This window comes from Athene noctua, chromosome 4, assembly GCF_965140245.1.
Source record: "Athene noctua chromosome 4, bAthNoc1.hap1.1, whole genome shotgun sequence".
NCBI lineage: Eukaryota > Metazoa > Chordata > Aves > Strigiformes > Strigidae > Athene > Athene noctua.
The window spans coordinates 63,606,557-63,631,275 of NC_134040.1; the positions used below are offsets into that span (position 1 = coordinate 63,606,557).

Here is a 24,719-nt window from a genome sequence, read left to right on the forward strand (position 1 = left end):
TTGGTACCAATCATTCTGATAACTGTATAAGGTTGAGATACAGTGCAGGTATGCTCATAAGACAAATATTTTATAACATATTTTAGCAGATTCCAAAATTAGGCTTTGTATAAACTGCTATAAACCTGGAGAGGCAAAACTGCATGAAATGACAACTGTTTCTAGATCATCTCCTAGTAAGATCATAAGACAGTTTGTCTGTAATGAAATCTTAAATAAGTTACTTATTCTGCAGAAAACTAAATCCTATCCAAAACCTCATGTTGTATAGGTTGAGCGCCAAATAAAACACTAAAACAAAAGATAGGAAAATTCCACCTCCAGGAGCACTAAGTTTTCTTCTGCTCCCTCCTGACCCTCTTCTCCAAACCAGATAAGTTGTTTACACACATGAGAATATTAAGCAACAAGAAAACTAAAGTGTCCTAAACAGTAAAGGATTGTTTGTTTGTTTGAGTTTTTTCCCCTACACATCAGGGTGATTCTTTGTCTCAGGCAGGTTGAAATTTTAATACCTTAGAGTCTACCTGCAAGGAAAATTGTTCCATAACAGTTATTCTTAAGTAAATATTTTTGTGGACATTCATAGCCAATAGTCTCTGCAGACTAGAAGAGACCATAGAAAGACTGGATAAGAAATAGTTATTCCCCTTTTAATTCATATCCTAGCTTAACACAAATAAATTTATCTGGGTACAAAGTAACCTTCATCCCACTTTGGCCCACTGTGGATCTCTTGTTACTATGACCACAGCCCTACAGATCTGTAGTGAGGAGGTCTGCCATAGGGAACCCAGCCAAGGAGCATGCACTTCTTTCAAATTTAGTGAAGTCCAGAGCACAGTATACAGAAAGACAAAACTTGCTTCAACAGTTTCAAGAGGCAGCCTGGAAACAGCAAAGGGAAACCTCATAAAACAGACCATTTAAGTTCACACTTTTGTATTTATGGACTATATAATTCTGTGGCAACAGTCAAGGTATGAAATATTTTTATTAATTTTAGCTTATATGAATCTGGAGATAAAGAAACAATTTAAGAAATAATCAGACTGCAGACTTTGAATGAGCTCTAGGAGAGTTGACAGACAAGCTGTTAAAAGCAGGTAAACACTTCAAAGTTCACTATCCTCCAATTGTAACATACAACCTGGGAATCATATTCTACCTCTCCCAAAGTCTGATATTTCCAAAAACTGCAATCTATTCTATCTAGATATATATTCCAGCTGCCAGATGTAATGACCCTGCATGACAGATACTTCTGCCAACTATTATGATTTTTATGTGAGGTAAAGCTTTAGGAAATGTCTATTTCAAATGCTCAACTTGCTGCTACAATGATAGGTTTAACAGGAAAGATTATTGATGCACTTGAAGATGACATCCTGTATGTTCTTGTAGCCTCGGTAACTATAAGAATTTAATCACAAGTTAATATCCTGTATGTACCCACACACATCTCTACCCAAAACTATTCTTTTAGGTTTTTTCCTAATGGCAGTACTTTCTTTGCCATTAATATGTTGCCAGGTACAAATACCAAGAATTCATACAGATGACTGATTTGAAGAAATATCTTCAGATTGTTTATATTAGCTGAAAAATGCAAAACTTTCTTGCAATGACACTGTCCAGGCTTTCTGCAGAGTCCAGCAGAGGTTACAGGCATGGCTTTCTACTCAATTCCTATTTTGAAAGCGAGAGCTAGAGAATTAGGCTTAAACCCTTCATAACTGTGATCTCACAGGAGATAACTTTTCAACTCTATTAACAGAATTTGAGAGTCCTCAGCAGAAGTTGAGAGAAAAAAAAGAGATCCTGGGTTAGTCAGCCACAGTAGACTTAAATTATTCAGCCAATGACCAGTAGGTGCATATCATATTTAAGGTTTCTTTCATTTCCCATTTCAAAAGGGCCAGATACACAAATGCATTTTAGACCACGGAATGATATAATTTAGTCTTGCTTGATAAATATTTAGTTAAAATAAATTTGGTTAATTTTGCATAAATTCTTCTGCACGTCACAGTTGAGACTCTCAGAGGCTGCAACCCTTTCTCCTTCAGGTTCCACAAAGAATCAGAAAGAAATAGCACAGATATTTCTATACGCATTAGTGTTTTTTTCAGCTTTTCCATGGTCTTTACAGAATACAGCTCTCTACAGAAAAGAGATACAGACACCCCAATACATCAAAAGCTCTCCAACTCTGCAAAGTCTGAATAGTAGTATGTGTGTAAAGACTTACACTTATCTTTTGAAATCAGAATGGCCAGCCTAATTCACCTCAAGAAACAGAGCGATTTGAAAAGCTGAAGAAAGTGATAGTTACCTAGATAAGAGAGCTTTCATTCACTTTGTAATTCTGCAACGAGTAGCAAGTATAGATCTCCTGTGATACAAAGATCTCACCAAAAACCGCATTCAAAATCTCTTGCTTTGAGTTAGGATGTTCATTTCTCAAAAATGTACAAGCCCTAATAAATAACATGAGTCTTGCAATGAATCCTGCACTGCTTCCCAAGTGGCTCCATATCACCAGTAATGTTCAAGATTTGAGGAGGTTGCAGGGAAGGAAGACTTCAAGCCATTTTTATTGTGCTACAGTCAATAAACACCTACATTTTTATTGTTCACTTCTGTATCTTCTAGAAAGCATTAAACACCATCAACATTTTTCACTTGGCCTTTGGATCTCAATCAAAATCTCTACCATTAACATGCATGATATTAAGCACGTTTGGGAAGGCACTAACAAATCTTTAAGCATTACTTTCACATTGTTCACTTTGTACCTTCCCTCCCTATTTTCCTACGCATCAGTGCCACAGTCCAGCTTGTCAATTTGTGAGAAAGAAATCTTCTCTGAAAAAATATGATGGCAGTCTCATTTGCTCCATTATTTTTGTTGCTTACATTTCCTATATTTCAACTACTTTTACTGAGATTGAACACCACTTTGCATTGTGAAATTGAACTCTGAAATAAACTCTACTAGAGTGGTACCCACCAAGATCTCGTGCATCAAGAAAACTTCAAAACACACAAAAAACTACAGTCAGATGATAACTTCTGCTGATTCTATTTTGTTTCTATTATTTTCAGCCTTAACTTTGAATAAAATCACTATAACAGACACATTGCTGAGTTCATGCGTTTTTTACAAGTAATATTTCCAAACTTTCTACCATACAACTGATCTCACTGAACCTATCAGAAAGATTTGCTAAGCCTGGTGCTTACAAGCATGAATAACCATGCTGATTTTCAGAGGTAATTTAAACTCTGAGATTTTTATTCTTTCCTAATTACAGCTAAAGCTGAGTACTTTTGTTCTACATTCTTGTATCCATATCATAAAAACTGTTCAGATAAAAACAAGCATTATCAGAAATAACCAATGATCAGCCAAAAATATCCAACAGGAATAAATTGAGCTTGGTGAGAAGAGTGAATAGTTTATGGTCATCGCTTAAAGAAAAGCTCAAGCAGTTCTCTAGAATTTGTTTGTGGAGGAGAATACCATAGTTTAGCAATACAAGAAGTATTCACATGAAGAAAAACAACTCAAAATTCTGCTTTTCATTATCAAATCAAATGTGAAATCACTTATCCACAGTCAGTTTTGAACTCACTTTTTTTTTTAATGTTGTCAAATAAATTACTTCAGTTTCAGATAAGAAAACAGTATCTACTGATTCGTAACAGCTTCTAACTTTCCTATAAAGTTAGACTGCACACAAAATGCATGTCTGAAGAGCAAAAAATCACTGAAAAGGAGAGAGAAAAGAAGTATGTGAACTGGTAAATCTGTTACATGTACCAACATAGTTTAGGGACTTGACACAAAAGTTAGAATTAGAAATTCCCAATACGTGATCTGGGCATGGTCAAATACATTTAGCAGGTACATTTCATTTTTAAAAGTGATTTAATCTTTGGAACTAGTTCTGCTCAAATTCAAAGGAATTTTAGGATTACAGCACTTGCTAAAAAAATTTTAACACATTGACTTTCTTATTTACTGAAAAAAGGAAGAACGGAGGCTAGTGATACCCAGCCCCATTTGTTACATCCACAACTGCTTTTTGTATGTGCAAACCAGTTCTTCAAGGGTTTTGATACTACGTAACACATTGTAATCTGTCAAATTATTTTTGATGGCAATTTTTCTGCAAAGAATCAGAATCTACCTCAAGCAAGCCTTACTGACCTAAAGACTCAGCTGGCAGAAGGTTTAAGTAGCACTTTACATGAATTATGACTGCTTATCCTCCCTTCTGACACAAAAAAAAACCCCTTCACAATAAATTTAATATATTTTCAGGCATGAATTGATGAGGGTCAAGGGATTTTATGCAGAGAGAAATAAACAATGTTACAGAAACTCTTCATGGTATATTGCAATATAAACAACAGAACGTTGATTTCCTCCAAGGCTCTCAAAAAAAAAAAAAAAAAAAGTGGACAAATATTGTAGAACAAGTATGTTTTATGCTTAAAAACCTGTGAATTGAGTGAGACTCATGGGGCCAAGCAATACCTGTGCTTGGGGTTTCCCTGGATGCCACCCTTCTTAAAAGGTTACTCCTCCAAATAATGAAAGTCAATGAAAAAAATATTGCAACTACAGAATTCCTGTGAACTATCAATATAATGCTGTTACCTGGTACTGAAAGATACAGTTTGTCTATTAGGAAGAAAAAGTCTCGCTTCCTGGAATACAGAAAGATGCTCTTCTGAATAGTTTGGGGTTTGGGGGTTTTTGGGTTTTTGAGGTTTTTTTCAAGATGAAGATAAGGTAGAACAGCACATCTTTTAATGCCACAGTTGAAATAGCACAGCAAAGAAAATTTCTTATAAATGTTTTCTTAAGATAGTGTTTTCAGAGGCTTGTTTTACACTCAGTTACTACTATTCAAAATCACAGTCACTGCATCTAACACAATTAAGCAAGGTACTACTTGCTCCTATGCTGCACATGTATCTCTAGACTCCCCCTCTCATCAAAGAAAGTAATTTCCACCCCATGATGTGTGGAACTCAACAAGCCAAGCACACAGAAGAGCATGATTTTGCCTCAGCATTTCACCCATCAGTGGCAAATTAAGACGAAACAAAAAACATATTAAAAAGATAGAAAATATTGGAAAGGTAGAAGAATGAAGTGGAAGTTGTCTTCCTCCTTCACCTATGACCATTTACTCCCTTTTCCTTTCTTCTGTTGGAGAATTAGGATTAGCAAAGACTTAAGAAAGAAACTCAAATTTCCTGTTTCAAGTAGAACTACTGAGCCTTTTTACAAGTGTCTTGACAAGTCTGTCTCTTTGCATCACCTCACACATCAGATTTCCCCCATTAGAGAGCATGTTAGTTGCTATAACCTAGGTAATACTTATTTTAAAAACTCCTTCTGGTAGTCTGAATGAATTTAATCTTCTCCAAACATTTCACATTGCTCAGGAAACAAAGTTTTGGCACCCATTCCACTGAAACAACATCTCAGAAATGAAAGAGTCTATTTTCTTAGGACAGCTGGTGGCTTCTGTATTTGACTGTTTTCAGCTTCTGGAGCTCAACATTACAGCAAAGCTGGTTAAATACCTAAGCAGCACCTGGAAGCAGGGATCACTTTCCCTTCCTCTGCCCTTTGCAAGGACTGGCTATCACAAGGCTTGCCACTGAGCCAGAACTTGGTACTAAAGAGACATAATGTAACATTTTTGAAAAAGAAAGTAGCTTCTTGCTGGCTTCCTGCACCAGGTCATGAAGGGATGGGATGAACATAAATTGTTTACCTGTAACACGAAACTGCAATTTCTGAGTACAGCTCTCTGGCACTTTGTGATGACCAAGCCCAGTACATCATAACCTTCTTGTCATAAAACATAGTGTCAGAAGCAAAACCTCTGTAGGCTTTTACTTATCTAACTGTGTTTTGTGGTCTAGCACTCTGGGAGATTTGTTGTGATTTCAAACTTTTTTTACAGGGCATTGCCGTGACCTGCAGCCACATTTTCTGAAGAGGAACTACAGCCACCTGCCACAGTCATTCAGGCAACCAAAGGTGCAGGATGTGAAAATGCTGCTAAGACCTACAAGTTTCTGGGAGACAATATGACCTTAAAGTAAACAAAATAATGAATACCAGCTGCCAAAGAAAATTAAGTCACTGATTTGGGACTGCTTAAGTATATCCCTGCTCAGGAAAGCCTTTAAGCACGTGCTTAATTTCCACATGAAGCTAAGTCCCATGTGTTAGTGCTTTATACCCTTACATAAAGATCTCCCTCTTGTGTGTCAACAGCACATGAGAGACTCTGCAAGGCTCCCATGTCTATACCAGGCTCAGAGCAAATGTTTTCTGATTACCATCAACACTACCTGTTGCATGTCTCCCTGCGAGTGCTCCGCTTAACAGCCACATGCTTCAAAGTGGCTGGGCTCACCTCAATACTCTTTCAGACTACACAGTGAAGAATGGGAAAAGATTATATTTTAAGAAGAAAAGAAGTTTCAGAAGGGGCAGCAATCACAGAAGCTCAAGACACACTGAGAGTTGAATGGGATGAGCATTAAAATCCCATAGCAGACATGCTTTCAAAAAGATAACATGAAAGGTTATGGTTTTCTGATATGATTAGTATTTTAATAAAACATTGCCTAGTTTCAAAATCTGTCCTTGTAACTGTTCTCTTTTGCTTAGATAATTTTTTATAAATTGATATTTAGTCAAAATTACTTGGTAGTGTACAATATAAAGGGTCTAAGTAACAAGGAACCAGGCTAAAATATAATTAATTTCCCCATCTAAGAGAATGACCTTCATAATTCACTTCAGGCTTCACCTCCAGAGTGTCATGGCTCATTTCCTCATTATCAGAATTAGATTTTAAAACACGACTGTCCTCCATAACATACACTTTGTCTTTGATTATATACAGAGAAGTATGTTTAAAGTTATCTGCATCACATAAATACCCAATTACCTCAAATATAGATCAGTGTACTTTCTAAGAATACAGCCTGTGCCCAAAGAGCTAACAGATTACAACAACAAAAAAGCTTGTAAATGAAACAAAAGATATATGAGAAGTGAAGGAAGAAGAGCAAGGAAGGCTCAAGGGGAGAATTAATCAAGCAATTAATTAATTTAAATTAATTAAAATGAATTACACTGATTTTTAGACAAACACAGCTACAGATGCATACAGCAAATATGCGTCTGTATGCAGCTTGATACATATTTGTACCTAAACTGTCAGGTGAAACAACTTAGTGACTTTTGCTTAATTCAGAGAATTTAGTCAGGAAAAGCAAAAGAAAAATCTCAAATTAACATTATTTTACAAGAGGACTTGGGAGGACTCCATATAACAGAAAACAACTGAATGCAACAGTTTATTGCTTGGTGTTTGTCATAACCTGCTGCAAGCTTACAGGCTGTGAGGCATGTCTGGGAGTATACATTTCTGGTTGGACAGTGATGATTGACTGCTGTAGTGATTTCATAGGACATTGTTTCACAAAAAGAAGGAGTGGATATCCAGATAGGGTGTCCATTACTTTGGGAGATGGACAGCCTAGGGTGCTAGCTAAATAACTGGCATCTAGGAAGATGAAACATCTCTCATTTGCTTTGTCTCTATACTTCTGTTTGTTAATATATCCCAAAAGCCTTCAGGCACAGCGGCTTTAAACATCCAAACATACTACTGATATTATTCAATAACACCACAATTTGTATAGCTCTCTTAAAGGTAAACCACTAACAGTGTGTCAGAGTACATTAACACAGCAGACTGAAGCACCATATTTAATGTCTGAAAACACATATTGGGCACCTGTGAACTGCCAGTGGAAATTCACACATTGCAAAAATCAGAAATTATCTAATCTGGATTTAAAGTGTAAATACTGCAGAATATCAGCCTTTCTAGTTACTCCCATATTAATGTGATAAAAGTCACTCTGCACTCCACCAAAGGGCACCACACTTGTCCAGCTATTGATTCATTTATTTGATTCACCTTTTTAAAAGGGGTAAAGAGGTTAATAGCCTGCCTCACAGTCACATGTTTTTAAGCAAAAGCCTGGGAAGGAAATTCTTTCAAGCCTATTAGAATTCCTGTCTGTCATTTAAAAGTGGACAGTCTGATAGAAAAGTCAAAATCTGCCATAAAAATTAATTTTAAGCCAAACTTTGGCAACTGGCAACGGCAAACGGCCTCAATGTTAGGAAAAACACTCTTGCTGTTTTAGTCATGAGAAAGCAGAAGAAAAAAAGACTGCAGAAAGGTAGTGGGGTAGGTAATGCAAACTCTGAAATGCTAGTCCTTTGTTTGATATGTGGTCCTACATAAATACCTCCAGCTGTATTACTGCATCCAAATGCTGTGAAGCAGCCAAGTAGAACAGTGGGATGTTACTGGGTTTTCTGGTCACCTGAAAAAAAGTGGTTCCCATAGAAATACTAATATTCTTTCCTTAGACCACAACAAAAATATGCAGCAGTCATAAAGCATATGTTCAGTGGGTTTTAGATACACTGTGAGACAATGTGGATAACATTAACTAAAAGATGGCAGGATCTTGCACAAGCCTGCACTCTAGAAAGCCTCCTTTTTCCCCCTTTGGCTCAGCAATTTGGAAAGCATACTTCAGAAAAGGGTCTTCAATCACACTAAGATCTGTAGTTCAAATTTTTTAGATTTGCCATCTGCAAATTAAGGGCTGCTGAAGTTTGTACCTCTTTTCCTCAAATCATGTTTCTCACATTGCTTAAACTACCCTGGAGAAATCTATTCTTGATGGACTGGTTGAAGTTTTTGTTGTTGTTGTTTTTGTACTTTTTCTGAACTGATTTGGATTGGGGGGGGGGGGATTTTTTTTGAGGTAAAGGATTTCTTTTTTTTTCTTCAAGTATCTGAAAGTCTAGTGCAGCTTACAGGTGCCAGGAAACAAAGATACTGGAAGTTTTCTTGCAATTGGAGAAAACATTACTGCAGAAAGAATCAGGATCTAGAGAATATTTGATCCCAAAATTCAAATACTGGAGAACAGTGGAAGTCTTGCAATTACTGTTAATTGCTGTAACAGTATGAAGCCTTATTCAAAATAAATCTGATCCCCTTTTACAGTTTGCAGTATGCACTGGATACATTACTTCCAGGCAAAGGAAGGTCACAACAGCTTTGAAATTATTGTGAAAATCTGTTAAATATGCATCCTGCTCCTCCCAAACTAAGCCTCTATCACATGTCCCTTTTCTAGTTCAGTCAGTGCTCACTATTCCCTTCTCCCTGATCTTCTCCCATGCAACCACTGTCTTCCCAACTGTCATGATGTTATCACCAGTGTGTAAAATCTTTTTTCTTAAGCTGCCAACACTTGGACTCCTGTGGTGCATTTATGCAAATTGGAGATCTGATTGATTTTGTGGGGTTGGCAGGGCTAAAATGAGAACAAAGCCTATGTAAGAGTACCAGGCTTCTCACCCAGCACTTTGAAAACAGGGCATAATGCCACCACTGCTGGTACATTATGTGAATGCATAGAGGATAGGTAGTTCAAAGGATTTTTCTTCCGTATTTTCTGAAGTACTGACGATAGAAGCAATTTGCAATTGCTAACACTTCCAACAGTTTCTGATTTTACAATGGAATTTCATATCACTATTGAAATGCTTCCACTCCTCCCTTAACTTTTTATAGTTCAAATCCTAGTTGAAAATTTTTTTTTTCCTCCTCAGTATTAGTAATGTCATTTCACATCAAAATCCATTTTACTGGGAAATAATAAAGTAAACCTGTAATGAAATAGAAGAGTAGTGAAGAAGTGCAACCCTGTAAAAGTTTAATCTCAAACTGAACACATACTGGTTAATAAACAGCTCAAGGAAGGCTGAGAAATTTGAAGAAATAAGTGACACAAAGTGAAAGAAAGTTCAGCAGTCCATGAAATCTGTGGATTTAAACAGGTTTATACAGCAATCAGAGAAACGGGAAAGGAGAGTCTTATTACATTCACCTAGTCCCAATGGCCAAAGCAGATGTATCCATCAGGCTGTAATTTCTGACCATAAAACTTTGCTTGAATAAAATCCTGCATGTGACCTTCATACATATTGCTGCCCTACAAACCTCTGTTACTCTACAGCTGAATCCCATTTAGTTATGACTCACTGCCTTATTTACTTCAGTGATCACAATAAGCTTTCAAAAGCCATTACGAAGGCTTGAGTTGGTGTCTGTAAGCATACTCTGGTGACTAACCTGAATGACAAAAAGGTTGGTTTAAAAAAAATAAAAATAAACTCTACATATATATGATTGCAATAGGAGAACTCGTCAAACAAAGCGGATATTAAACAGCATCAGTCAAATCTATTTGTCATGTGTTATAGGTAGCCTATAGAAGAACATATTGGATTACTATAGAGATATTATTTAAGATAGGTGAAATGTGATGTTGTCAAAAAAGGAGGTGGGAGAAAGGAGCAGAATAAAAAAATATCAGCACCAAACAAGAAGAAAATGTTTGCCATGAGGTTTAAAATGTTGGCAATGGATATCCAAGGATCCTACATATCTTTGGACAAGGGTCCTGCTGAGCTCTGATGACCCTCCAGATGCTGTAGATGCTCCAAACATCTGCAGAGTTTGCTCCATACGTAACTCTTGGTGTGCAAGTGGAAACAGAAGCACGGGGGCTGTAGAAAGTGTGCTGCCCGAGGAGGCAGATCATCATGAGACAAAGTACTACATCTGGTTCAAGTTATCAATGCCCCCCCCTCACTCCACTTGCTTTGCGATAGGAATTAGACAGGCAATACCTGCATCAATGGAAAACAGTTTCCCCCAAAGATACAGTAAATCAGTATTGCAAGAATGTGACTGAGGAAAATGTTTAGAAGACAAAGAGGGTTTAGAGAATCATTAGCAGTGGATTGAAACAGATATTTAGTAGTATGACTACCAAGGCATCTCAGCAGAGAATCCCACAGAAACGCACAGGCTATTGCATATTTCACATTAGCCATTCAGCAACCATGTGATCATACTATTAATGAGAAATGAAGGATTGGAGGAAATAGCAGGCTTTGAACCATAAAATTTAGGTTTTAATTATTAGCGTATTGAAGTGAGCACAAGAATAATAAAAGTGAGAGAAAGATTACAGAATACAATGATTTTCTGACAAACAAGAAACAATGTATTTCAACCAAATTTCCCATTGAAAGAAAAAAAACCAGTCTATTAAAAAGAAATATAGAAACATGACTCTCTTCAAAAATAACTACAAGTATATTGTAGAACTCAAAGCCTTTTGAAGGCTTATCTCACCCCTACTTAAATACTGCTGTAAACTGAAATCTCACAAGGAAAGAAGTAGACTTTACATTAATATATATATTTCATTATTGACACTAGTATGGATCTGGCATCATAATTCCTTGTTTTGTAGTTGTAAAATATCAACTTGCTACCATGCAAAAACTGACTATCCCTACTTCATTGTTTATACAAACAAAACTTCAATTCCTGATTTGCCTTTGTAGCACCCAACATGGCCACAGCATAAACAAGCCAGCCACAACATTCTTCCTTTCTCAATAACAAAAGCACACAAATATTTTGAGACAACCCATAGAAGAGTATTATAAATATTGTGAAGTATTTTGTATTGAAGAAAGAAAGGAAGAGAAGAGAGTAAGGAACATGCCATGTTGGACATTTCCACAGGTGTATGTCACTGTGACTCATCTCAGCAACTGGGCTGCAGCTGTTGTGAGAGCCTGGGATGCACCATCTACAGGTGGTGAGGCCTCAGCCACATTCCTCCTCTGCAAATTCTCCCCTGTGCCCATCAGGCTGGAGCTATGTACACCTGGCCATGCATCTTGCTTGTCCTCACCCCAACCTACCAGCTGGGCTTGCCCTGGACTTCCCTCCTCCCTCACGGAGCAACCTCAATCTCATTCCATCCTGATGGGTGCCTGTGCCAACCCACGATATTGACAGGAAAACATGAGTCGCACAGTAAACCACACGCATCACACTCGCCGTTGGCCCCCTCTGAAAAAGCATATACCAAAGGGGAAAAAAATTTCCCTAACTTAAAGAAACCCGATTTCACCTCCTATTTCCATGCACTAGAACATGCATATAAATTGTCCCTGAGGGCGCTTCCAGTGATATTATGGGGCATGTCATTCACAGCTCTTCTAGGATAAAACCACTCGGTTTTGCAATACAGGCTTACTGCTCCAATCGGAACTGTTAATGAGATGCTCTAAGGTACAAGTCGAAGACATTTTGGGGTACCATAAGAATTTATAAACACAGATTCAGAAGGAAGAACAGTAAATACCACCCAGCAGCTGATTCTCTCAAACTAATTATCTTTACATCCCAAAATGGATATCAAGTATCTGAACATTCTTGTTTATATTGTTTGGAAGTTACTTACTAATTTAGCTAATGAAATGAAATAAAAGCTAGAAATAATACACGCTGTCCATTAGTGTACCGTTATGAAAAATAAATTTGTAAATATCTCCTCTATAACTAAGGTCTTGTTTTATCAGCTCTTTGCTGATGACTTCTTGGTTTTTGAAATTCAAAATCCTAGGCAGGTTTTGTAAGAACCTTCTGTATTCGCTACAAGTGGCATATTTTAGACAAATTTAGGCCAATTATAAGTTATTATTACAGATCTAATGTTTTAAATTAACATTGTACCAAATGTTAAAAGCTCATTTTAAAGGCTATTAGACAAGAAGAAAAAAAAAAAAGCCTAAACCACAAAAAAGGGTATTGTGAACTAAAACAAAGCAAAATCTAAGCATTTTGTAATATAATAAATAAATAAATAGTAGAATAATAAATAATATACTTTTTGTACATCAGGCTTTACATGATAGGAGAGGCCATGGTACCTCAGACTCATATTAGTGTTGTTATGCTTCCAAGGAAAGGGTCACAATGACATGAAAACAGCAAGTTTGGACATATTTAATGCCACACAGTACATTTGAAAACATGAGATTTAACCTCACTGTGGCATTTATTTTACAAATGGAATACAGAAATGGCCTGAGTGTTTAAATGATCTTTTTTCTGGTATTTAGTATAGTGCATTTTGACTAAGTGTTTTTCCAAGGGATAGACCATTAAATATGTGCAACAGTTACAGAGGTCCCCTTTCACTGCTACTAATGCTTGTAAGAAATCCAATTAAGAATGGGGTGAAAAGTAATATGAAGATGTAGAGGAAGGGAGAAAAGGATGAAACTAGTGCAAAGTAATTGAAACATTACAGTGAAACTTATGCCTGTATTCAGTTAAAACAAAATAAAATAGATTAACTGGTAAAATAGTTTGACAAGAATATTTCACAGATACATGCATGCAAAAGATGCAACCTTTGTTCTTCACTCAAATTATGCCAACCAAACACAGGGCACTTAAAGGATTGAGAATATGAGGCTTTCCTAGCCATGTAACTGTATTTGACCATAAGTTTACAATAATAGTTTTCAGTGGCAAATATTTTGCTTGAACTCATCAATATCACAACAGACCTTTCCCCCCCAACACATGGTAATAAAATCCATCAAACCTGCTCCATTCACTTTTCAAATATTGACTATACCAAGATAGTTTTTAAAATTACAAATCTAAGTTTTGCAAAAAATAAGTAATTGAATATTGAAATATCAGGTCATTAGTTCCTTTGTAATGTTCAACTTTATTAGACACTCCTACTTTCTTTAAGTTAGAATTAAATAAATAATTGCTTAAAGCATTGTTCTGTGAAATTATTTGCAACTGCTCTAACACAATGATAAAGGAAATTGCTGTTTCAGTGTTAATCAATGTTAATTACAGAGCATCAGCTGACATTAGCTATACTGGACAAATTAGAAAAAAAGGTGAAATACTAACAATGTGGAAAGTATCTAAAAAAAGACTGACCTCACTTACCCATTTTCCTCCTCTGGATTCTAAAAGTATCCAATAGCTTCATTTTTTATGTTGGCTTTTTCAGAGTGAAATAGATTGAATTGACTCTGATTGGAATACTTTCAAAATCACTTCTTTTCCTGCCTTGACCTTATCAAGCCAAGACTGTAATGCTTCTCATTATACATGTCTATCCACTTGTAAAATTTAACAAAAATTTTTTCTCGATTCTCCAAAATTAAGAAAGTAACTGATAAAAAAGTTGTCATATAAACGTTAAACGCCTTTTCATTAATACTGCTTTGTCAATAGTCCATTGAAGCCAAACAGGTATTGACCTTTGACTTCATAACTATCAGAGGAATCGTACAAGTTTGCTGCTTAAATCTCAAATTCTACCTCAAGTGTCAATGCAGAACCAATAAGAATATAGAATGTCAACAAAATTTTGTTTTCTTCTTCAGAAATAATATGCCTATAATAAACATCTTCAGCATCTGAGACAGAAGTTAGTATGCCAGAACAGCAAAGAAATAACAAATGCTTAGGAAACAAATTTAAATTCATATTTCTAAAGACTTCATATAGCTGTCTTGCCAGACAACTGCTCAGTCACACCAGTGATTTACTATTCCAGTTCAGAGGGATTTCAAATATTGAGTCCTGTTATCATCCTACTGCTATCACAGAAGCCTAAAGCCACATCCTCATCTCTTGTCCAATAATTGGCCAGTGACAAAGGACGGATGAAGTACAAAATCATATTTGATACAGGTGACTTTCTGAGTCATCAAGTTATCTCTAATCTCTCCTATAAAATAGGTGACTTTTTCAGATGTATGTGCTCAAAAGGTTATCCACACAACAACAACCTATGTTTTCCAACTAAGTGCTGTTGCATGAAATTATGACTTATTAACTATTTTTTGTTTTAAAGTAAATACTGGTTTGACAATAACTTCAATACAGCCTGCAAAAGAGGGAAGATGTCAGCAAACTGTGTCTCACTTCTCTACCATTTTTCAAGAGCCTTTACTTACAAAATGGATAAAAGCTAACCTTATAGCTTGAAGTCACTAGAACAACACAACCATAGCAATTAAATCCAAAATAAAATGCAATATTTGATATTCTATGTAAAAAGAAGCCAACAAAACCTACAAATTTTTCATAAAGCTAGAAAGCTATGAGGGTGGTATTTTGCATGTCTCTGCAGAAACAATAGCAGGAAATCTCTTTAAACGTCCTACCTTCTTGAACCGCCTGAAATGGATTGTTGCCATCCACAAATGTCACTGAACATGTGATTTTCTCTGTTTGTAAGATTTCATCATTCTGGTTGAGATCAGCAACTGCCATTCGAAAAACTTCCTCATCTTTTTTGGCAGATTCATCAAAAATTGCCCCTGGGTAAAAAAGAAAAAAAAAACAAAAACAAAAATCACATTACACCTTTCCCTGCAGTATCCCAAAGCATCAATCATAAGTACTTAAAGACATTTTATGCAATTAACATCATCCCTTTACTCACTCCTGAAGAGCAGTTCTCTCAACACAGAGTCTAGAAGCTACTTCACAATATAAAGAATTTCTACATTTTGACATAATTTAAGACATAAATTGAAGAGAAGCATTGGTTCCAGATAGAAATATTGAGGAAATCTAGTTAAGCACAAAACAAATTATGTGTATAGGAACATGGCCAAGAAATGAGAACTAATTACCTTTCCAAAGGTGCCATTTAATACATTGAACAACTGCAACGGGCTAGGATATACTTTTAACATCAGGTCTAGTGACAGTTAAAAAATATAAAGTTAAAATGAGGTGAGAATAAGCCTAAAACGTTAGCAGCACTGGGAAAATAAGTTAGAATTGACAATCATGATCAATAGACAGATCAGCAGCTGATATAAACTGTTTCAAGTCTAATTTCTTACAGGATTTGTTAAACAACCACTCCAGCTAACTGTCTGACTCGAAGTCAGTAAATTAAGTTTAAGCAGTTAATTAAAATAATTTCTGCATTTATAAATTTGGCAGAAAGTGACTGTTCTACCTTTTTCCCCAAAACATTCAAGCAGAGCATCGTAAACAGGAAACCATTAAACTCAGGAGGAGTTGGCAGAGTGAGGGTGTCCAACTCTCGCACAGCCATTTCTTCAGGTTTATTGAAAAAGAACTCCAAGGCTAATCCAGAGGTTTTAGCTTTTTTTTTTTTTGCTTTCTGTGAACTGTAGTGTCACTTTCAGCATCAGTAATTTCCTATTATCTTACATTTGCTTTTTGTATGAACTATTTATGCAGAGATGGCTCAGATTACACTGTTATAGTCCTATGAAGAACACTATATTGTTTAAAAACTTCAAATCAGGGCTCTTGTTAGATTTTCAAGCACCTTTAAAGCCTTCATTTCCAGGCAGTAGATTAAAGAGACAGAAGGGATGCTTCAAAAACAGACTTTTGAAAACTGTATTTAATAATTATGAAATTTCTTCAGTTTTCAGGTTTATTTATTGAGTGTCTGCTGTCAATACAAAGCTTATGTAGCAAGGCAGCCAAAGATAATAGGAAATGCTGATCACTGACGATTTCAGGTAAATACCTGCAATCAGTGCTGAAAAGAACCGAAAAAAAGATTCATTTATGGGAAATGGCTACTTTAAGAGAAACAAATTTTATACACAGTTTATCGTGTTTTTCCCACTGACCTCCACCACTCATCTCCCTGCCAATACCACTCATCCTACATGAGCATCATCTCTTCCTACAATCTGACCGCTCTGACTTCAGCATTTTCCCTCCTGAAGTTGCTGCCATCTGGAACAGCTGTTCTTTACCTCTCCACCTCATTCACCTGTCATCTCTGTGCAAATCTCAGCTGAAAACATTAATTTTCTCTCTTGCCCCCATTTCTACTTCCCTTGTTTTATTAAGTTCCACAAAGCAAAGCTGCACGTGGGCAAGAATATGCTTGATATGCAAGATGCTGCAAACCATGTCTTCACAAAAGTGGCTATTTATGTATCAAGGTAACATTTAACGGTACAAACTGTCCAGTAATATACCTTAAAACATGTTTTTTTCTAACCTCATGGAACAGTTCAAATCAAACCCACACATGCTTCATTTTGGGGATACACTTATATCAGTGATGATGATGACATATCCCAGCAAACATTGTTAATAAACCTTTGAAGGAACAATTTTACATGGCTAGTAAGTAACAAGGTTAAAAATAAGAAAGAAAAAAAAAAAAGAAAAAAAGGAAAATAATGATAGTAATTAGTCAAATTCTATCCCTGTAGAGTAATTCTGTAACAAATGCCACACTGGAAGGAAGCGAACACAAACAGGTTTCATGCACACATATAGGGCAGCTGTTGACTGTGTTGCAGAACAGCATGGCAAAACAAAGACCTTCCAGCCAACACAGCTTCTTATTCTACAGCTCGAAAAATGTCATCTTAAGCCTGGCTTTGTCCCCAGCACAGTCCAGGTCATTTATTGAGAAGAGGATACAGAAAAGTCCAAAGTTACCTACTGTTTCTTTTGCATGTGTCATCACAAAAATCCCCTTCAGACCCACAGCCCTTCCACCAGGCAGGAGAGAACTGATCCCAAGACAGTGCATTCACCAGTCCAGCACCAATTTTCTCAACAGATGAACCTTCTGGAGAATCTCTCTTATTTCTTTCACAAATAGATATGCCAAATAAACTTCTATGCTTTTTCTCCCATTTCTCAGCCTGACACAAATCCTACCTCTCACAGCATCTGGACATCTAAGGAAGAGGATTAGATGAAACTCCCTGCAGCCTTCACAAATGATGCTCTTTCTCAGTGTAGTACAATTGCTCCATGTTTGCTCCGACTGTCATTTATTTAATTTATGGCTCCCACGTATCAGATGCAAATTTCAGAATTTCTCTTCTAACCAATACTACATCTGACATTTTAAACAAACTACCTCACAGAAATGAGACATTACCCATGCTCTAGTGTAGGACTATCTCCATAGGTAAAACAAATAAATATGTAGGTGAATTGAAAAAAAAAGTTGTAACCATAGCTCCTGTCTGAGCATCCTAGCAGGAATTACATTGCCTTCCTTCAGAAACTAAGGCCTTATTCATTACAGTATCTAATTTTACACAAAAATCCTTTTAAGATATAATAAAGATGACATTGTTTCTTTCAGGAGAGGGCAGTGCACAGCAGCACATGCATTACACTTCAGACAGTAATAAGAGAAAATTTATTTTATAATTGATTCTCAAAGTTTAATTTCATTTGTTAAATAAAATTGGAAACCTAAAAACAAACACACACCCCCCAAAAAAAACCCCAAACAAACAAATCCAATGTCTGAATCATTTCAAAATAGTTCCTACTCTCATATATACAATTTTTAGGTCCCTGTGTTTTATTTCAACTATATTCCATGTATCTATATATCTCTCTACACTACACAGATAGGGGGTTATTATTTTTGTTAGTTTTCTAAACAAAAAGCCATTTCAATTAAAAGGTAAAAGACATTGGATTGTGCTAACATTGATGGAATATTTTTCTTTCCTGTGATTCCAGGAACCATCTGGTTGACAGGAGTGAATTTTCTGATGTGAAACAGGTTTATTAAATTTTTTACAGCTAGCTTGAAATGCAGCCTTTAACTATTTTTGTGAGTATGATTTTCCTTCCTTGCTGAGGCATGAAACTGTACTGAAGTTTTGATGCTTATTCTTTCAAACACAGTCTTTTAACCAACACAAACAAACAACCCAAATGAACAAATAAAGATTAGTACACTTTAAAATTACTTCTGTAGCGAGAGCTACATACTCTCTCATTTCCTCATGTACAGCTGCAAAATGAGACAACTGGAATGACTGCAAACTTACTTGGAGTACGTGTCCAAAATGAATCCTTTTGGCTACAAGAAAAATCATTACAGAAAGTAATGAACAGCTGAGGAGAAAAGGCAAATTATTCCTACAGATAATGTAAGACACTCCCTCTCTAGAAAATGGAAACTATCCAGAAAACAAAACTATTTACAAAGGGAAAAAGTCTTCAAAATTATACAAATGTAGATGCTGTTCATTTATCTTCCACCCCCACTGCTCTCCGCTGAAAGAGGCCTCACACTAAACATGCCATTTCTAACTATACTCAAGGAGTATTCCCATGATTGCATCAGGAGCTGACACAGCAACTCCTCTGCACCAGTTTCCCCCTCCTGTTTTATTAGCATGTCATTACTTTCAGCATTATTTCAGAATCTGGATGAGGACAGCACAAATGTAATTCTCTACTGGCTTTTTAAAAACTCTCAGCACATCAACAATGACCTGTAACTTCGCCGAGAATTATTTGTGTTTAACTATCTCATTCACACTCAAACATGTCACCAGAAATCTGTCAATTTCAATGAATATAGACCAAATCATACAAATGTTCAATCAGTTCTCCAAGTCCCAATGACATAATTAGAAAGGTGTTGCAGGACAAGGTTGTGAGACAAGACACACACCAATACGGTTAACAGTTAAGCTCCGAAGTTTATTAGAAAAACAAGCCCTGACACATTCTTGCACATTCTAAAATAACAGCAAATCTGTGTGTGGCTCTTGCGCATGCTCATTTCAAAAACTAGTTCCTCTCAGCACTTTCGATAAGGACTACTAACCGTGTGCAGCCGGTAGATAAATTTCTGCTTTGTTATTTTAAAGAATCCCTTCTTATCTGTTTCTTCCCTAACAAGCACAAATTCTTTTCCTTTTAGCCGTCGTTAATCTAGACACCGTTAGTCTTCTAAAACAAGTGCGTCATTAATTTAGACATCATTAATCTTCTAATCCAAATGCTGATGATACTTTTACATTGTCAGTGACGCAGAAGGTTCGCGACCAGGCATACACACCCACAGAAAGGCTTTTCAAAGATCACTTGTCCTACTGACCCATACATATAAAAATGTAATCCAAATTAGATATTATCAGCTATCTCTAGAGCAATTTGTACAGTCTACTGGAATCTGCCCAGAAAACTTAAAAATGGGAGATAAATGCATCATGACTGCAAGGATGAAGTATGAAGAGATTTAAAACAATGTTCATCTTTCTATTGACTAAGAAAGGACAAAGTCCACCGCTTGCAGTGTTTTCAACTATGATAATTTTATTATCTATGAACATAGGCCATTTCTGGACCTCACTGCCCCATATTAGTTTCAGAAAATTAAGTACCTTGTTTCAAAGAGGATGGGGAGTACATGGATTAAATGCCATTGTGAATTGAGGTCACAGTTCAATTTCAGCACATAAATTTGATTTTCACTTTCTAACATTACACACACACCCCCCTCACCAAGAGAAGCAATATACACTTTGCCCAATAATTCTAGTTCACAAATCTGGGAATGTTTGGAGAGAAAAGGAAGAAAAAGGGAAAGTGTAAAAACACTGTAACTTTTTGAGCCACTATCTGATGTTCTCAGCAGCTGCTGAATCTGTGAAAATTCTTTGTCCCACTGATATTGCCAGCCTGTTCCAGTATCTGAATCCAATTTCACTGTATTTTCTCAGGTGCTGCTACTGCATTACTATTCTGAATAAGAACACGGCTGCTGGAAGAAGGATGGCCATGCTGTTAACACTCAGAAATGGAAGCTGGGAGTTTTGAGTCCTCATGGCAAACCTCATCGAAGATGATCTTCAGGGCTATAAAATGCATCGCCGCAGGTCTAGTTTCCCAGTATGAAATAAGATTAGGAGACATTAATTTCTGGGTGCTTAAATCAATGAGACTGATACTCGAGATCCTGAGAAACATTGTAGAATAAAATCCCATGTAATTTCTAGGCCATATAAGTGGCCAGTTGGGAAGATTTTTATAGAATCCATTTTTAACTATAATGGCAAATGCCTGGCTATACCATGTACTATGATGTCTGATTGAATGAATATATACATACAGCTTTAGAAGGCCAATTATATTATAATGGAATTTCTGTCAACAAGAACAGGAGGGACTTGATATATTTGAGAGTCTGGCTGCACTCGTGTAGAAATTTAGAAGGTGACATACAGAGACCTTCCCTTGCACATGCAGCTCCCATTATCACGGTATTCAGCATACAGTAATACAGCTAGACCCTAAATTTCACTTGTGACACATTTAGAGCTGCCGTTAAAGTTTTTCTATTGACTGATAGACAGTCAAGTATGTGCAATCACATCTTGATCTTGTCAATGAAAGGAAAACATCAGCTTGCTTTGTCTTTCTCTTTTAAGTTGACTAAATTTTAGAAACTCTCTAGAAAGGGTTTAGAAACCCTTCAGAAAGGGCACAGTAAGCTTGATCTTGTTGCTGCAGCACAAAGTGAGTGGATATCCTCCATCGTCTTGGTATCAGGAGGGAGCCTGAAGCAGACATGTCCTCAGCTACCTCGCACGTCACACCGCATATGTCAGGCATGGCACAGGGCTTGAGCGTTGAGCCCCCAAGCCCTCAGGCACCACAGCTGGCTTACACGGGGCCACTGTGGGGCTCTAGTTCAGGGCAGAGCCAGTCCCTTGCATCTGAAGCCATCATGATGCCTCATGCGTTTGCTCCTCAGAGGTCCCCTACTCTGCACCATGGGGATCTTGGCACCAGAGTGCACCTAGGCCAAACTGAATTTTTTGAAAACACTGTTTGTTCATTTTATTTTTTCAAGACTCTCACAGCTTCCATGATGATGGTGAGAGACAGCACAGTAGGCCAAGGAGCACCCATGCCAGCTCCTTCTGTGGAGAAAGCAATGCCCTCATGCCCACCAAACTGTAAAGGTAAGATTCCTCTTTTACTTTGTATAACATTTTTACAAATACAGCTCAAGAAATTGAACAATACATCAGCACATATCTTTCACTATTTATCGTCAGACATAGAAAAGAAAATTAAAATAATCATCCTAACAGAATGTATTTGCAACACTAAATCTACACATATGTATGAAGGGTCCACTTGTGACTAAGTGGCACAGGTGAGACCAGAGAGACTTCACTGCAGTTTCTGGATTATAACTGATGCAAGACTGCTCATGCAAAAGAAGCATCAGGCCTACTGTCATTTTTATACAACGGACTTTTGTAAAAATCTGCTTCTGATAGAGAAGGGTGGATGTTTTTTCAATGCCAGTTTCCAAGATCACTGACAGTGGCTGAACATACATATGACTGCATACAGGCTGCTGCTACCTTCAAAACACATTCTTTAATCAACCATAATTTAATCAATTTTCAATGTAATGAAAAGAACCCACAAAAATCAGTAAATACACAGTCCACAGCTAAACAGAACACCTGAAAAAAGCCCACATCAAACAAAAAAACCCCACATTATTTTCCAGGGAAGCCACCCTCCCTGCAGATTTTGACATCTTGCTCTGCATTCTGGTGGACACATACAAATTGTAGTTACTGATATTTAAGGAATTACAGAAGCTACCCTTTTAGTTGGACGCAACAACTAAATCAAAGATTAAAGAGCTGGATTGGAGAATAAGAGTTTTCCACTGTATTTCCCCTTTCACACCCAAGTTCAGCAAATGCTTTGTATGCACAAACTGAACTTCAGGCATACGATAATCTCTCAAGTCACACCTTAAAATGAGACTCTTTGCTGAGCTTAGTACAGCGCTGCCAACTTCGTATGGCACCATTTATTCTAACCACTGCAAGAAGGTACCTCTGCGCACTCTGGGAACTACACCATAAAAATACAAAGTCCATTTCCGATCCTTTTTAAAATTATTAACCCCCTGTTCTCAGTGCAGCTATATGACTGGAACACCATGGGGGAAAAAACCAAACCAAACCAATTCCTTCCCTTTGTTGCTCTGTGTTTTCTAAATTTAAATACTTGAAACAAAGAGATGAATGAGGAATTTTACAGGTTTTTCAATCTGGCAAACTAAAGCAAAGTCTGTTTAAAATACAATGAAAGTAAGAAAAGTGCAGGTATAATCTAAACACAGAAAAGTCTCCATTCTTCTGATGAAGCACGGCTGGTTTTTAATATCCCAGTCTTACAGTAAAACAACCAATATAGCTCTGCCTGTTTCTGAAGTCTGCTAATTGTTTTAAGTTATTTGACTACAGGAGGGTATTCTACTCTATTACACCTTTTTTAAAAAAAAAAAAAATTCTTTTTTTTCTCTCTGGAGTATACTACCCAGTTTTGGAAGTACTGAGGTGGCTTGACAGGTTGTCAAAGAAAATAAAGACTCAGCTTTTTATGAGCTTTTCTGAACAGATTTACATACAGTGAGAGTCAATGCTTCAGGTATTGAATCTCAAATCTGTTAATTATAAAGTAATATAAAATTTCTATGAAAGCTGTTACACAAGCCTGAAGGTATAAAATCGTCTTTGTGTTGTCTTTACAAAATTTAATTTTAATACATTTAGAGGTAGTTTGGGGTCAATTCATTTGGCTGCAACAGTGGCCATAACAGATACTGGAGACGTGTGGAGTGCTTAGGAAATTTTGAGAACTACTGCTCTCACAGTTTGCAGTACTAGTAAGCACATTGGTTGGTTGGGTTTTTTTCTGTTTAATTCTACTGCAACATTGTAGATACACATCAGTGTCATTGAGAATTATGTTCACATTTGGAAAGAGAGACTCTAAGACATTATCCTCCTTATTTACAACGTCCATTGGGCACATGCACAAACATAAACATTTTCCAGTTGCCACTGATCTATTTTAAGTTCGTCCTGACAGACATTTCTAATTGTTCTCAAGTTCTAAACCACCATTTTACACTTATATTTAATATAATAAATGGTACAATTTGTCAAAATCATCTGCTGAGTCTCATTAATCTCATTTAAAAAAGAACTGTCATTTGCCAGTCCCTTTTTCTGAAGGGTTACTGTTGGCTACAGAGTAAAAGGAGAAAAAGGAAAGTGGTAGAGGAAAGCAAAACATTGGGTTCCTACTAAAAATGCATTTATTAATATCCTTTTTTTTTTCTATGTAACATGTAACCAAAGGCATCTAAAAAGGCAATTTTAGAAAATCTCCTTGTAAATAATCAAGTCCCTTCACAATTGCTCTACATTCTTATTAACTGAAGTGATCCTTCAGTAGAAAAAGTGTTAAAACTACTATATCAAAGGAATAATAATTGACATATAACTTGTATATTTTTTTATAGCTAACTAATTGATTGCACAAATTGCAGAGCCACAAAGAATTTGTTCCTGCAAATTGAAAAATACTGCACAAACACCTGTTGTGGCACTGGAGACTGCTATCTACTTCTGCAGTTGCAGCAGGGCACAATATTATCATCATACATACATTTTATTCACAATATACCTTTCACACAATAAGAATTAAGATATCTTCTGTGCAGTGTTCCACTATAAACTTGATGTGATGATTAACTACAGTGATAATATCTTCACATCCATTATGCAACAAATGAGCTGATAATAATGAGAAGCTTTTCATGTTTTCTATCATATCCATAACTATCAAGTTGAGGTCTAGCTGTGAAAAGCATCTGGTTTGGTAGATGTTATTGCCACATTATTAATATCCCATACGGAAAGTTAGTGTGATGACTATAAATTTGCTGAATAGTATCTGCATTCTTGAAAAAGTAATAAAAATAAATCTTATGATGTACATTCAGAGCTTGCTTATATGTTTTAGAACCAGAGCAAACACTGATTCGATAAACTCTTT

The 24,719-nt window shown here is 36.5% G+C and overlaps 1 protein-coding gene across 3 annotated transcripts in view; it reads right to left on the reverse strand.

Moving 5' to 3' along the window:
• Window positions 1-24,719, reverse strand: part of GRID2 (glutamate ionotropic receptor delta type subunit 2) — a 748,418-nt gene that overhangs the window by 581,725 nt on the left and 141,974 nt on the right. For all 3 annotated transcript variants that reach the window (XM_074904010.1, XM_074904009.1, XM_074904011.1), the window contains exon 2: window positions 15,221-15,376. In XM_074904010.1, coding sequence (XP_074760111.1) covers window positions 15,221-15,376 — 156 coding nt within the window. The remainder of the gene's footprint in view (window positions 1-15,220; window positions 15,377-24,719) is intronic.